The 16355-nt window shown below is 36.0% G+C and overlaps 1 protein-coding gene across 1 annotated transcript; it reads left to right on the top strand.

Moving 5' to 3' along the window:
- Positions 1-6030: 6030 nt before the first annotated feature.
- LOC145635657 (uncharacterized) lies at positions 6031-6969 on the top strand. Its single transcript, XM_081686982.1, has one exon. It carries the CDS (start codon positions 6031-6033, stop codon positions 6967-6969), a length of 939 nt encoding a protein of 312 aa, XP_081543108.1.
- Positions 6970-16355: the final 9386 nt, after the last annotated feature.

The following is a 16355-nucleotide window of genomic DNA, read 5'->3' as shown; positions in this document are numbered from 1 at the left end:
CCAACCGGATTCGGATACAACATTAGCCACCCCACGATACTCTGCTTCGGAGCTAGATTTTGACAATGTGGGTTGTCGCTTCGACGACCACGACACCAAATTATCACCCAAAAATACATAATAACCCGAAGTAGACCGTCGAGTGTCAGGGCACCCACCCCAATCTGCATCCGTGTATGACACCAGAGTAGAGAAAGAAGATGGGTATAAATGTAGACCATAATCCAATGTACCCTTAATGTACCGAATAATCCGTTTTAGAGCAGACATATGGTCCACCCTGGGATCATGCATATGCAAACACACTTGCTGAACAGCATATGAGATATCCGGCCTAGTAAAAGTAAGGTACTGGAGAGCCCCTGCAAGACTCCGATAAAGAGTGGGATCGTCAAATGTAATACTAGAAGTAGCACTAACCTTAGGCTTTGTATCAACCGGAGTAGCAGAAGGTTTACAAGAAGACATCCCTGCTCGTTCAATTATCTCCTCGGCATATTTCCGTTGAGATAAGAACATACCATTTTTATTCCGGGTCACAGCAATACCCAAAATATAATTCAGAGGGCCGAGATCCTTCATAGCAAACTCAGAGCTAAGATGGTTCATAATAGAGCAACGGAGAGCATCAGAAGAAGCAGTGAGAATTATATCATCAACATATAATAGAATGTATGCCATATTAGACCTCTTACGATAAATGAACAATGAATTATCCATGGTGCTGTTAGTAAACCCAAGAGACAAAACATAATCTGAAAATCGCTTATACCATGCTCGGGGGGCCTGCTTAAGCCCATACAAGGACTTATCCAAACGGCAAACATAATCAGGATGGTCACGATCCCTGTAACCCAAGGGTTGATGCATATAGACAGTTTCCTGTAACTCACCGTGAAGAAAGGCATTTTTGACATCCAATTGATGTATTGGCCATGCCTTTGAGAGAGATAAGCTGAGAACAGTCCGGATGCTAGCCGGTTTCACCACAGGACTAAAAGTCTCCCCACAATCGATGCCCACCTGTTGAGTTTTACCATCACCTACAAGTCGGGCTTTATGCCTCTCAAACACACCGTTAGATTTGACTTTGTGAGTAAAAATCCGCATAGACCGAATTACATTCACATCAGGAGGACGGGGCACCAACTCCCACGTCTTATTTTTAATAAGAGCATCATATTCATCATCCATGGCCAATTTCCAATTTGGATCACGTAGAGCCTCAATCGGATTTCGAGGCAAAGGAGACCTCTCAACCGACGTGTGCATGGAATTTTTTTTATTGGGTTTAAAAATCCCATGCTGGCTACGGGTCATGATTCTTGGCTATTGGTCTTGAATATTTTGTGGAGGTGGAAAAGTTGGTGGGTTTTGTGTTTGAGAAGGTTGGGCAGGGGTAGGAGGTGAGTGGAGAGGGGAAGATGGCCCAGAATTAGGCCCATTCGGTGAGGGGAGGCTGCTGCTAGGAGATGGGCCGCGTGGGGTCTGCTGGGCCGGAGGAGAAAAGGAGGCATTTTGTGGACTTGGTGGAGTGGGCTGCTCAGTTTGGGCTTGAGGAGAAGAACTGGGCTGCTGCATATGGTGAATCAAGTAAGGTGATAAACCATCATCTAGAAAATCGTAAGTGTGGGGTTGTGGGGAATGCAATTGAGCAAATGGAAACACATTCTCATCGAACACCACATGGCGACAAATAATAATTTTATTAGATGACAAATTATAACACTTGTAACCACGATGGTTGGTTGGATACCCTAAGAAAACACAAGGTGTTGACCGAGGTTGCAACTTATTAATAGTTGTAGATGGGAAAAGGGGGTAACACAAACAACCAAAAACCCGAAGATGAGAATATGAAGGAATCCGTTTGTAAAGAACCTCTAAAGGAGACTTGTTTCCCAACAACTTACTAAGAATGACATTAAGAAGGTATGTTGCCATTTGAAGAGCATGATGCCAAAAAGAGGGGGGGGGGGGGGGAGAGAGGCATGAGCAAGAAGAGTACGAGAGATATTGTTTATAGTCCGAATTTTTCTTTCGGCTTTCCCATTTTGAGAAGAGGTATGAGGACAAGAAAGACGGAATGACAAGCCATTATTTTTATAAAATTCCCAAAAAGGACCATTATCAAATTCCCTACCGTTGTCACTTTGAACATTTTTGACATTACGTTCGAATTGAGTGGAAATATGATTTTTAAAGGTCAAGAATATGTCATATACGTCCGATTTCCGGGCTAACGGAAAAGTCCACAAATAATTGGAATAATCATCCAAAAACAAAATATAATATTTATGCCCAACAGAACTCAAAAAAGGAGAGGACCAAAGATCACTATGTATAATATCAAAAGGTAACAAAGTACTCGAAGAAGAGGAAACAAAAGGCAACTTTATGTGTTTTCCAAGTACACATGAACCACAAATACTAGAGCTAGAATGTTTAGTACAATCAATGCTTTTATTTTTCCTAAGCACATCTAAAATAGAATTCCCCGGATGACCCAATCGATCATGCCAAAGCTTAGGAGTGACAGCAGCAAAAGTGGAAGAAAGAGCTTGATTGTTGTGAGAAGATGAAATTGGATAAAGATCCCCTCGGCTATTACATCTCATTATTGGCTTCCCCGTCCGATAATCGTTCACAGAAAACCCAAAAGGATCAAACTCAACCGACACAAAATTATCAGTAGTAAATTTTCGAACAGAAATCAGATTTTTAATCAATTTGGGAGCATGGAGAACATTTTTCAAGGAAAGGGGTTGACAAGAGGAAGACAAATTAGATTGACCATAGCCAAGAATCGGAATAGTGTGACCATTACCAACAACAATATTATTATTTGGATGATTGCTCAAATTAAAATAAGACGAGAGATTACCGGAAGAGGAAGTCATATGAGACGTGGCACCGGTGTCCATGTACCAAGCCGGATCGGGTTGCTGCAGAGTCATTGTGTGCATTGCGGATTCAATATCGGTAGGAGAATAAGACATGGACTGCCCAATATGTGAAGAAGGAGCCTGCTGCACATAGGCCTGTTGTTGTTGTGGCCTTGGGCCCAATACACCAGCCTTCTTAGAAAAGGAGGGGGGTCTAGCCCACCCTTGAGTGGGATATGGACATGGAGGTACGGGCCAAGACCACCCCCATGGATATTGCTGCCACTGCGGGGGGGGGGGGGGGGGGGTGTGGCTGCTGTCCCCCGCTGCCACCAGGTTGGCCTCCTTTACCGCCACTACCTGTGCCGGAGCTGCCACCGCGACCGCCACCAGTGTTTTTCCTAGCACCATTGTTCTTCCGGCCACCCGAATTTGAACCACCATTGTGCTTCTTCTTGGAGTGACCCGATTTTTCAGAACCACCATCATCAATTGAAGCCGCCACCATAGCGGATTCCGTGGCTGCCTCCTTGGCCAACCCAGATTCTTCGAGGACCAACATAGAGCGAGCCTTGTAGAAGGGAGGCAGGGGATTGCTCTGACGGATAATAGTACCTACGCCGCGGTAAGCACGGGTAAGACCTCCAACCATTTGTAACACCATACGGCTGTCAGAAACCGGAGCTCCAACGTTTTTTAATTGATCCGCAAGGGATTTAAGACGTTGGCAATAACCTGGAGCCTTCGGGAAATCCTCCATAGAAGTAGAAGAGAAATCCTGTTCAAGAGCGACGGCACGGGAATGTTGATTGTCTTGGAATATATCACGCAATCTATCCCAAGCTTCCATGGCCGTAGCATCCGGTTCGATAATGGTGTTCAATAGGTCGCGAGAAATAGTCGAATAAATCCACGATATAACCGTGGCATCCAAGGTCGCCCAAAGTTCCTTTTCTTCATCCGTAGAAGGAACTTTACCCTTACCATCAGAAGGAGGGATGATATGATCGAGGACCTTATGTTTTCTTGCGTGAATCTTGAAAAGTTCTGCCCATGTAGAGTAAGAGACGTTCTCCATTTCAAGAACAATAGGGATACATGTTTGGATATTGTTGACGGTGAAAGCAGGGTGAAAGTTGGATTTGTTTTCCGCCATAGAGAATAGCAGAAACAGAACAGAGAAGAAATAGAAGAAGAACAGGACGGTGGGCAGAGATTAATGCAAAGGGCAAGCGGAAGCGAGAAGATTAAACCCTATGCGTCTGATACCATGATAGAATTGGGGAATATTTTCCTTGATTATTCACAATATGGAGGTCAGCATATATACAAGCTACTGCCTTTCATTAGGCGTGATACTAGCCTAAATACAAGGAGCTAATTAAGCAACCTTTGACTAAGTATAAGATATACATAGAAATATATTTACAAGATATATATTTAACAAACATAATAACAAGCTTTCATAGCAGCGATAAAACAACATATAAACTAACACAACTACCACAAATAGTACGATAGCAAGGCGTCAAACCAGAAGCTTGCTTGAAGTTCCTAGAGAAGACAACAAATCATTCCCACTTCTTATATTTCGCGAAAGCATCAACATTACAATTAGAAGGCAAGAAGTGGAATTAATCAGTCATGTGAGAACATACATTGCAAGGTTGTGCACCACATCATTATAATCTCTTTGGGCATAAAGAATGATCACCATCCAATCTTCCTTCAATAATTGAACAATGTCTTGAATAATCATCCCTAGCTCATGGTTTAAATTCTCCTCTACATTTTGTACATTCCTTTTCAAGGCATCTGCATTTGTTTCAAGCTCGAGATGACATATACTCCCTTCGTTTTTAATTACTTGCTTCTTTTCACCATGCGCAGAGTTTTAAGAGAAATTGGATTAAGTAATAAAATATATATGGAGGTAGTGGGGTTGGTGAAACAATAAAAAATTGTGGAGAAATTGGAGAAGCGAGAATATATAATTAATAGAATATGATTTATGTTGGGTCCACTATGTGAGAGAAATGTATTAAATATTGTAAAAAGACTTTCAAATAAAGAAATAGAGAAATTATTTAAAAACGGTCGTAAATGAAAAGTGGATCGGAGCAAGTATTTAAAAACGGAGGAAGTATTAAAATTCTTTGTTATCACCAAACCTTGCTGCTTCAGGGGAGACCGGGTAGAATTTCATGGAGAAACCAATGTTGTTTCTAATTACTCCCCCACCACCCGCTTTACTAAATCACTACCAGCTACCATGCGTTTCAATTTTTGGTAGCCCATTTAAAATTATTTTCATTCAGTTACAAATATGTTTGAAATATCATCGCCATTCTCTATTTGTAAAATTTTATTATTGAGATAAAGACCTCAATTGAACTTTGCAAAAAAAAAAAAAAAAAAAAAAATATATGAGTCATAGATATCTCAAGACAGGTTTATTTTAGTAACTCCAACGATGTCAAACAACTTATGATATGAAAACAAAGTTTTCCACTTTTTATCTTGATTTAAATTAAAAGTAATCCAATCATACCATGATAATTCTAGAATTGAACCAAATCAAAATAGGAATCAATTTTATTTGATTTTTTTTCTCAAAAACAATACTCCAATATCCAGATGAGGAGGGATAGTCTCTAAAAAGGTGCAAATGATCCTTAGTGTTAGTTGAATGATTCAAAATTAGTAGTGGCTAAATTTTAGAAGTAGTTGTTTAATGAATTTAGTCTTTAATAAGTTATAGATGCTTAATATTATCTAGGAGTACGCCGTTAGTGGTGAGCTTAGTCAGCCTATTTTTATGTAGTTTAATCTTGGGATTATCCCCTGATTCTTAAGCTTAGTTTGTTAACTATGTTTCCTATAAATTGTGTAACTTGCATTGAGTGGAATATACAATCAGTATTATCATTTTCTCCTCTTGCTACTTTCGTTTATTAGCCTTTTGATTTTTTATTTATTTCAACATGGTATCAGAGCTAATCCAAGTTCCGATCCTAAAACAAAATTAAATGTCGTGAGTGTCGTGAGATTGGTTTTGAGTGAAACCAAAAGGTTAAGTCGTGTTTTATTTTTTTAGTGCATGATTGTCGTAGTATTTTTTGTGGGTAAGTTTTTTTGAGTAAGTATGGCAACTAATGGTTCAAATGCAAATACACAACCCTTAATTCCATTTTTCAAAGGTGAAAAACATCATCTTTGGAGTATCAAAATGCAAACAATGTTCAAATCTCAAGAGTTGTGGGATATTGTCGAGTGTGGGTATGTAGAACCGACGGAGTCGCCGGCGGAGCCAAATCAAAAGTTGCGTGAAAATCGCAAAAGGGATGCAAAGGCATTGTTTTTTATTCAATCAGGAGTAGATGATGATATTTTCCCTAGAATTTCATCTGCAAAAACATCCAAGAAGGCATGGGATATCCTAAAAACTGAGTATAGGGGTGACAGTAAGGTAATATCTGTTAAATTACAAAACCTTCGTCGTAATTTTGAGTCACTATTAATGAAAGAAAAAGAGTCGGTGCAAGAATATTTGTCTAGAGTATCAAATATTGTTAACCAAATGAGATCATTTGGTGAAAATTTTAGTGATCAAACTGTTGTGTGTAAGGTGTTAAGGAGTTTAAACCCTAATTTCAATCATGTTGTTGCGACAATTGAAGAGTCTAAAGACATATCTAATTATAGTTTTGATGAATTAATGGGTTCCCTTATAGCTCATGAAGATAAAATTTCAAAGTCTCATGAGAATGAAGGAGATGAAAAAGCCTTTCAAGTTGAAGGACAAATGTCAAATGGAAGGTATTATGAGGGTAGTCAAGGTCGTGATGGAAGTGGTCGTGGTTATGGTCGAGGTGGTCGTGGTCGCGGTCGTGGTCGTGAAGAAAATGATAGTGGTGATCAATTTGAAGGTCAACGTTCATCCATGAGTAGAGTCCAATGCTATTATTGCAAGAGGTACGGTCACAAAGAAGATCGTTGTTGGGATAAGCAAAGGGACGAGCAAAGTGGTGGACAAAACAACTATGCTCAAAAGGTCGAAGAAGAAGAGAGCAAGCTCTTCTAAAACCGAGTGTCATGGTTATGTCGTGAAAGTCGTGGTTGTGGTGCCTTGAGTGTCGTGAGTCAATGCATGTCGAGCTCAAGGTCGTGTTTGCATGTTCATGGTTGTGGTTGTGTAAGTTGTATCTTGGTAGTCCGTAGTCGAGTTCAGTAATTTTGAATCAAGGGGGAATGTTAGTTGAATGATTCAAAATTAGTAGTGGCTAAATTTTAGAAGTAGTTGTTTAATGAATTTAGTCTTTAATAAGTTATAGATGCTTAATATTATCTAAGAGTATGCCGTTAGTGGTGAGCTTAGTCAGCCTATTTTTATGTAGTTTAATCTTGGGATTATCCCCTGATTCTTAGGCTTAGTTTGTTAACTATGTTTCCTATAAATTGTGTAACTTGCATTGAGTGGAATATACAATCAGTATTATCATTTTCTCCTCTTGCTACTTTCGTTTATTAGCCTTTTGATATTTTATTTATTTCAACACTTAGAAGCTCCTTCACATAAAGAGTATACGGGGCTCAAATAAATTTGTGATTATTTTTTATGAAATCTAGTTTCCACAAGTAAAATAGTGTGCACAACTTACCAGAATTACATTTTATATTTAAAGGGTACTCAAATGTCCCATATGCTTTTCTTGTTGTAATTTATAGAAGAGGTAAAGAGGGTGCTTGTAGCAAAAGTAGTGTAAGATGATTTAATAAAGAATATGACATTAGCAATATATTTTAATCCGATTCTATTAGGATGGTGGAGAATTAAAGAAAGATGAGTGGCCAAGATTTGGTGTTTGATGTGGGAAGGACAATGTATGTTATTCTATCAAGATTCCAAGCTCCATAAAAAATGATACGAGTATTTGAAATACACCAGTGAGCAATAATAAAATGAATTTCAACAGTAACATGATTGCAAAGGGAAGAGTCGGCTAGGATGAGGTGGTTTTCCCAAACCTAGTAGTTACAATAAGACCTCATTTTAACAACTCTCTTCCTTTTAAAATGTCTTTCCATAAAGTATAATGGTTAGAACTTAGAAGAGGGCATAATTGTAGGGATTTTATTACTCTAAGTGGAATTTCATGAATCTCAATTATACGCACCTAAAATAAGATTGCATGTAAAACACAAGAATCACATAATTATACCTTTGTAGCGTGATTTCCACGTTGCTATTGATTGCCAATTATGGAGAGAGTTGAGGCCCAAGCGTTGCTCATCTACATAGTACACGGGACTCGAATGAGTCGTACACCAAAGTTGTATTGGTCGGATGGAGGAATGCACCACGGTCACCACCTTTATGGAAATCCAGCCACCACAATGAACACCACCGTGCGCACACAACCAACTTAAGAAATTAAAGGAGAGGGAGACATGTAAGTGAATGAGAGTTTGAGAGGGCTAGCTTTTGTGTTTTCTAACTCGGGTTTGATTGACAGTAAAATTGTGATATTAAAACCCTAGGCACTTAGGCCCTGTTTAGTTCACCTGATTTTTGCTGATCTGGTCTGATATGATATGATCTTATCTTATCTTATCTTATCTTATCTTATCTTATCTTATCTTATCTGAACTTATATTTTCTGATCTGATCTGATTAGAACTTATTTTTTCTGATCTGATCTGAACTGAACTTATTTTTTCTGATCTGATCTGATCTGAACTTATCTTTTCTGATCTGATCTGATCTGAACTTATTTTTTCTGATATGAACTTATTTTAATTATTTCAATATTCTACTTTTATTTTAATCAATATTAATGGTTTTTTTAAAACATATTAATGTTTTATTATTATTATTATTATTATTATTATTATTATTATTGTTGTTATTATTATTATTATTATTTATTATTATTATTATTGTTAGGAAAATTATTATTATTATTATAAAATATTTTAGATCCCTTACAAATATTTTAAAAGAAACCTAAAAGTATTAATATTATCAGATAGTACAAGGTAATATACTTGTAATATTTGATAATTTTATTATTTACAATATCAAAAATCATAAATGAATTTGTTTATAAGAAAGTATTAAAATGGGATCCTAAAAAACCTAAATTGCAGATTAAATTTGTCATAGCTTTATAGGGAATTTTACAAATTTTTTGGTAATGTAAAATGGTTGACTAAATTGAATTGAAATTTATCATTTCATATTTCAATATTCCGAACAACTATGGGTAACACCTCTATTTTCCTATATAAAACAACATCTTAGTGTCATAATTTTCACACTTTAAATCAATCTCCTAAAATATTTTTCTATTCATTTGTTCAATAGGTTGTTTGTCTTTTATCTCCATCATAGGTAAATACTTCAATACTCTATGTCATTAATTTTATCATTTGTCCATTGTTTTTTTGATAATGTAGGAAAATATACATTTATTTGATTTCATGAATTTTACATTTGACCTAATGCAAGTAATATCGATGAAAATGTAAAGCACAATTAATATTTTATCTTCAGTTCATTTATTTCAAAAGAATCCTTTTGATTATAATCCTGGTGCCAATTCAACATTAATGTCTATAATTTATGCATGAAATATTGATTCCAAAGTGCTCTTTATCATAGTGTAATGGCTGGTAGGGTAGCATGGTCTGAAGAATGTACGGAGATATTGTTGGACATATGCTTGGAGATGAAAGAATTTGGATATTTAAAGCTTAATTGGGATAGAATAGTGAGTACTTTGTTCTTTAAATTTTGGAAAGCAATTCAATATCAAACTAGTAACAAATCATTGGAATGATTTGAGATGCTTTGGACAATTCAAATCTCAATGGAAAATACTCACAATGATGTCAAATATGGACACTAAACATCAATTGGCGATTATGGTTGCTGTATTCACACTTCACAATTTTATTCGATTACATGAGTTGGATATACCCATTGATAGTGGTATAGAAATCGAACCAAGAGCAGATTGTGATTTGTTTAACGAGAATCGTAAGGCTGTAATGAACTAAGTACAACTTAATATAGCAAAGGAAATTTGGAACTTCTTATGATGGAAATTATATTTGTAAACGTTTATGATTTGGAGCTTATAATGAAAATTTAATTATTATCGTTTATTATTTGAACAATAATAATAATAATAATAATAATAATAATAATAATAATAATAATAATAATAATAATAATAATAATAATAATAATAATAATAATAATAATAGTAATAGTAATAATAATAATAATAATATGTAATAATAATAATATGTAATAATAATAATAATAATAATAATAATAATAATAATAATAATAATAATAATAATAATAATAATAATAATAATAATTTGTATTTAATTTGAACTTATCTGATCTGATCTGAACTTATTTTTTCTGATCTGAACTTATTTTTTCTGATATGATCTGATCTGAACTTATTTTTTCTGATCTGACCTGATCCGAACTTATTTTTCCTGATCTGAACTTATTTTTTCTGACCTGATCTGATCTGAACTTATTTTTTCTGAAATAAGTAAAAATAAGATGAACTAAACAAGGCCTTAGTCTATTTATAATCATATTATAATTAGACTAGGTTAGAGAGCCCGAAACCTTCCAAACCTTCCCAGCCGGCCACCTAGATGTATGAGGCCTAGCATGGGCCTCTTCCTCTTATGCTCAATCCATGCCATTTGTCTGACCTTATACGATTCGTTCAATTGGGCTTTGGCTTATTTTGCTAGTCTAAAAGTAGTTCTCTGTATTTTTTATAGGGAAAATTGCCAAAAATAATACAATTTTTGGCCCATTCTTTTTTTATAATACAACCTTTTGATTATTTTGCAATGATACAGCCTTTAGGAGGAATTCATTTTAAACAAGACAAAATCAAAATTTTGGTAGGTTTTAAGGTGAGAGAAATGGAGGGGATATTCCCCTCTTCTTCATCCCCACCACAAAAAACTCATCCTTTTCCCTTTCCTAACCTCAAAATTCACCGAATATTCGATTTTGTCTTGTTTAATATAAACACCCACTAAAGGTTATGTTATTACAAAATAATTGTAGACACCCATTTGTGTCTCCCCAAAACCAAACCCAGTGATGAATACCTTTCACATCATTTGATTATCGAACATAGCAAAAGTGTGAAAATTCTTGTGATGAGGATGTTTTTATTAAAATGTCTTTTCTTTCTTTTTTGAAAATGTTTCTTTTCTTACTTTATTTATGAAAAACGTGCATTGTAGTCTAGTTTGGTCCATGATAAGGGTCCAATAATGGTGTTGGATAGGTCTTGAAAAGAGCTTTCCAACGATTTATTATAAGCCCAATTCCGATGAATAATGAGGAAGTTATGACTCAAATACTAAACTGGGCTCGAAACGGATCTTTCTTACGGCCCAATGATCATGTGGAGGGTCCAAAAGTCTAATCCTATTCCTAAACTAATTAGGATTAATTAGAAGCTTCTATAAGTTTCTAAAAGATCTTAATTATCCTTTTTGAAATGATAAGATTAAAGAATTTGAGTTAAATAAAAACTTTCCTTTTTTAAAACTTTCCTTTTTCTTAAATCCTAATTCTATTCGAATTTAAAGATGTTCAAAGACAGTCAGATTTTATTTTCGTGCCTCATAATCTTTATCCAAATTTTATATGGTTGGATAGATCTTGAAATTATCTTTCCAATTATATATTTTAATATTAAATCCGAGCTATAACGAAAAATATATGAATGAGATATGAAACTCTATCCAAAACTGACGCCCTTCCACTATTTCGGTCATATCTTTTTATCTACAAAATATTTTAATCTAATTTTAATTGGGTTAGAAAGTAGACTTCAAGAGCTTTCCAACGACATATTATATGTCTTATTTGGACTTCTGAATCAAAATAAATGATAAAAACAAAATCCGCAAAAACTGCTGTCCATCGAGTTTTATTTCGATTTGAATTCGGATTCTTTTCTTATTCTTCAACCCTCTTTTTTCTCTATAGAGGTCATATCTTCCCTTTTTAAAATCATCAATTCTTATCAATTCTTATTCTTTCTAATTATTTCTTCTCACCAACTCTCATCAAGAATTTCTTGATTCTCTCTCTCTCTTTCTAAACCACCCTTTTACAAACACAATTCCTCAAACATTAGATCTAGACACACCTAGCCAAGTTTGAAGTTGCCTTCGCCCTATACGTGAAATTTTTGGTATTTCTGAGGGTTTGGTCCAAAATATAGTCTAAACTCTCTTTTAATTCTTAATTTTATTATTTTCCTTGAAGCTACTAACGTGTGAATTTTGTTATTAGAAAGAGATACGAGGCATCCAAGTAAGTGCTTTAATTGATTTATTGATATTATGATATAGAAATCATGTCTATGTTGTTATTATGATTCCTAGTATCATGTTAGGATGCTTGATGTTTTGAATGACAACAATGATTCTTAGTATCATGTTTAGGGTAATACCTATAATTTCTAATATCAAATATGCTTATTGTGATTCCTGCGATGCTTCCTATTCTTTTCTTAATATTCTTGTTCGTACCATGTTAGGACTAAACCTTTGATTTTTATTATTTATTGACATGCTAGGGTTTTTTATTAATCTTATTAGTATCATGCCTAGGATCTTGCTATTATTATGCTTTAACATGATTATTATGGTTATTTAGCAGCAACAACCTGATTGAACGCTCTGTACAACAAAGGGTACATCCGAGAATGTTGAATTCACCAAACCATGGAAGCGACTTTTTAACTCGCGGTGTCCCATCCACTCGCGCCAACTCTTCAAAAGGTAAGGCTTCCGCGCGGTGCATCCGGACAATTAACCATGGACCCTCTTTGACTAACCCATATCTCGAAATTTTGAGAACTAGAGCCATACTTAGGTTGCAAACTCATTGCATTATGTTGTGACTACTTGTGCATCTCTTACTTGTGCATACTTATTATGTGACTAAACTAACCGTTTGGTTTGACTTGTGTTTGTAAATAAGTCTTAATAAACTAATTAATTAATTAATTTGAGCTAATAAATATGTCTAAAATCGAGTCATAGTTTTTTTAAGTCAACCCGGATTTTTATTCTCGAATACTGCACAAGCGTCAACTTGTTTTGGTCATATCCGGAGTTCAAGAAAGAACTACGAGTCGTACAGCCTATGGATCTGTATTCCCGAGTTTTATCTTTAATTTGGAGTTGGTGTCATCCCAATCAGAGTCACAGATCAAAAGTTATGACTAAAATACCACAGCCTGTCCAGTTTAATGCATATACATGAAGTCTTAACTTAGTCTTTGTTCGAGTCTAGTCACATAGTCTAGCCACATGGTCATGAAACGAGTCTTAACATGTCACTTGCACTCACAATAAAGCACCCACTAATATGTATATACACTATGACCATGTCTTAGGTTCATACATGAGTCGGTTTTTTCCGTCACTTGAGTTGGGGGTACATTCTATTCCTAATTTTTCCATTTCTCTCCATCTACTTCATCTTTCCATTCTCTACATGCTTTCTGCATATCACAACCTTCATTCTTCTTACCTTCTTTGATCCATGCATGTTGAATCGAGTTTGAGTCATGTGATTGACAAACAAAAAAAATGAGGGTAATGATGAAACAAATGCACAAGGCAAGCTTCTCACCAAGATTTCATGCTTTCTTCTTCTTTTTTTCAAACCCTTTCCCCAATATGTCTAGCATAGGCACCCTTCATCCTCCTTGGATTTATTTCTTAGAGTTTGATTTTTACCCTTCACTTTTTAAATAAAATGAGCATTTATTTCCTTGCATATGATCATTGCATTGCATTGCATTAAAAAAAAAAAAAATCATGTCAAACTAAGCACAAGGTATACCAATGATTTGAGGCACCCCTTGTAGCCACATCATATCACCTTTCACCCTTCAAATATGCAATCCTTTGTTGGTAAACCACTTTGAGCCTCGTCTAACGATAGACCCTTCATTTTTCAATCTATATCTACCTAACTTTGGGATGGGATTGTGCGCAACTTATACAATTTTCAATTTCATAAAAAGCTTGAGTGACTTCAAAAGATTAAAATAGCAATAAATAAATAATAATAATACTAAATAAAAGTGTAAAAAAGGGGCAAGTGTTCCAATGTCTTTGATATGAAAATATCTTTGATATGAACATGTCTCAGATTGCGTCTCTTATCGAGTGCTCGGTACTGTGCCTGAGAAACATGAATGCTAAGTGAGTGATAGACCGCATGATCGGGATTGCCCACACTTATTAAAATAAAATAAATAAAGCAAAAAAACAAGAGCTTAAAAAAAGAATAGAAAACCTCAAGCATAAAAATACAAAGATTCAAAAGCAAGGTTGCGCACCTTGGGGGCTTATCGAGGGTCTTGAGCCTTTATCCCCTTCTTCTATAACCTTTAGCCTAACCACGTTACAACCCCTTAAAAAGACCTTTTTGAGGTATACACACACTTGTGCGAGATTCGGCTAGAGCTACGTTTGGCCTGATTCCTAACGGATAAGTAGGCAACCTCACATCGAGGTGCGGCCATAATAAAAATTCATTCATATCTACTTTCATAAATGATCATATCAAGGGATCTCCTATGCTCATCCCTATCTACTTAGAGCTAGACTTGGGGGCTTGATCTCTACATTATTAGCCTACCCAGCCTAAGAGTCACTACCATTTGACTCTTTTCAATATATATTTTTCCACACACTTAGCCCTTGAGGCCTAACTTTAGTATCACTTTCTCACACCGCACAGATACATGACAAAATATACTTCCATTAGGAACCCTTTGTCATGAAATCTTAACACAACGCTGAAGCATGCCTTTTCATATCAACATCAATCATCATTGCATCACAAAGTATGAAGTACTTAGCCTCCGCGCCTAAGTTAATTAAATACTTTCGTTATCGAGTCAACTAGGACAGTCTAAGATGTTACAATACTTGTATTGTGAGAAACAACATTTGACTAAGCTCATTCAACATGCACCTTCAAAAAACTTCACTTCGATACTTTTTCGTGTCTTTCTTTTTCGGGAGAAAGTTGGTACCCTCCACAAAAATGTCGGAAAATTTTACCTTTTTGCATTTTTCGAGTCGCACGATCACATTACAATGCACACACGAGTCATCATGTACACGCTGAGTTATGTCGTGTCATATCACCTTGATTTGAGTCTAACACATGTGTCAAACATTTTAAGTCGAGTCAATCACAGCGAGTAAAGTTTATACCTTGAGTCATGTCAAGTCAATGAGTCAAGCAACACTAAGTCTTAGGTCAACCCTAAAGAAAGATAAGCAAAGTCCTATAGTCAGAGATATAAATGCAGGTGCATCCCAGCAAGCAAGAAAATTCCCGGATTTTTTTTTTTTTGAAAAACCGCGAATATGACACAGGGGATTCCTCCAAGATAAGAGGAGTTACATAGATCGGTAAATTAGAGATGAAGAGCTTTAATTTACAAAAAATTTGAGCGGATTTCGTTGAAAGGAAACGACCAAGATCAAAGTTCGGAGCAAAACCAAGCAACAGCGGCACCAAGAGCAGAATAGGGAAGACCCGAGTCCAGCGCCAGACGACAAGGCTGTCGCCTGGCGACAACATCTGTCGTCTGGCGACAAAGTTCAGCGCCTGGCGCTAGATCCCAGCGTGTGGCGACAGAGCCAATTCTTGGCGCCAATGATATTTCAGCAGCGACAGAGCTCGAAGCCTCTCAGACTGGTTATTTCGACCTCATACAGCAATTTCGAGTTCCTTGGTACGCTAGTTAGCCCCTATAGGCAAATTGACATGGTTAGTAGTCGGCTCGATTACAATCGTTGTAAGTGATTGACCTGACAAAAAAAAGCGTCTCACTTAGCTTAAGCGTCTAAGCATTGGCTCATTACAAACACCAAGACATCGGTTCCAAAGTAAGCGCATCACTTATACGATAATTTTTCCAAGATTGGATTGTCATCTCCAATTGACAATATTTCCAAAATATGGATTGTCGCGCATCTTCTTTAAATGACAATTTTTCCAAGATTGGATTGTCATCCCTGGCAAAGTTTCCAAGCGTGGATTGTTGTGCTCCTTCTTTGTCAAGTTTTTCCAAGTTCGGATTGTCATACATTCATGGATCTTTGGCAAGTTTTCCGAGATTGGATTATCATACACCCAGTTCTCTATGGAAAAATTTCCCAAAAGATTGTCATAGGTCTCTACTCATCATAAATTTCGGCAAAAGTTCCTCAACATGGATTGTCATTCATTTCAGCAAGTGGCAAATTTTCCCAAAGTGGATTGTCGATCGACTCTTTTTTGGCAAATGTTCCAAGACATGGATTGTTAATTGTGACAATATTTTCCTAAAAGGATTGTCGCATAGCATTAGCAAAATTCCAAGGTGG

This window comes from Chenopodium album, chromosome 1, assembly GCF_948465745.1.
Source record: "Chenopodium album chromosome 1, dcCheAlbu1.1, whole genome shotgun sequence".
Taxonomy (NCBI): Eukaryota; Viridiplantae; Streptophyta; class Magnoliopsida; order Caryophyllales; family Amaranthaceae; genus Chenopodium; species Chenopodium album.
The sequence above is the reverse complement of the archived record's forward strand: the minus strand, read 5'-3'. Positions and strand labels throughout refer to the sequence as shown.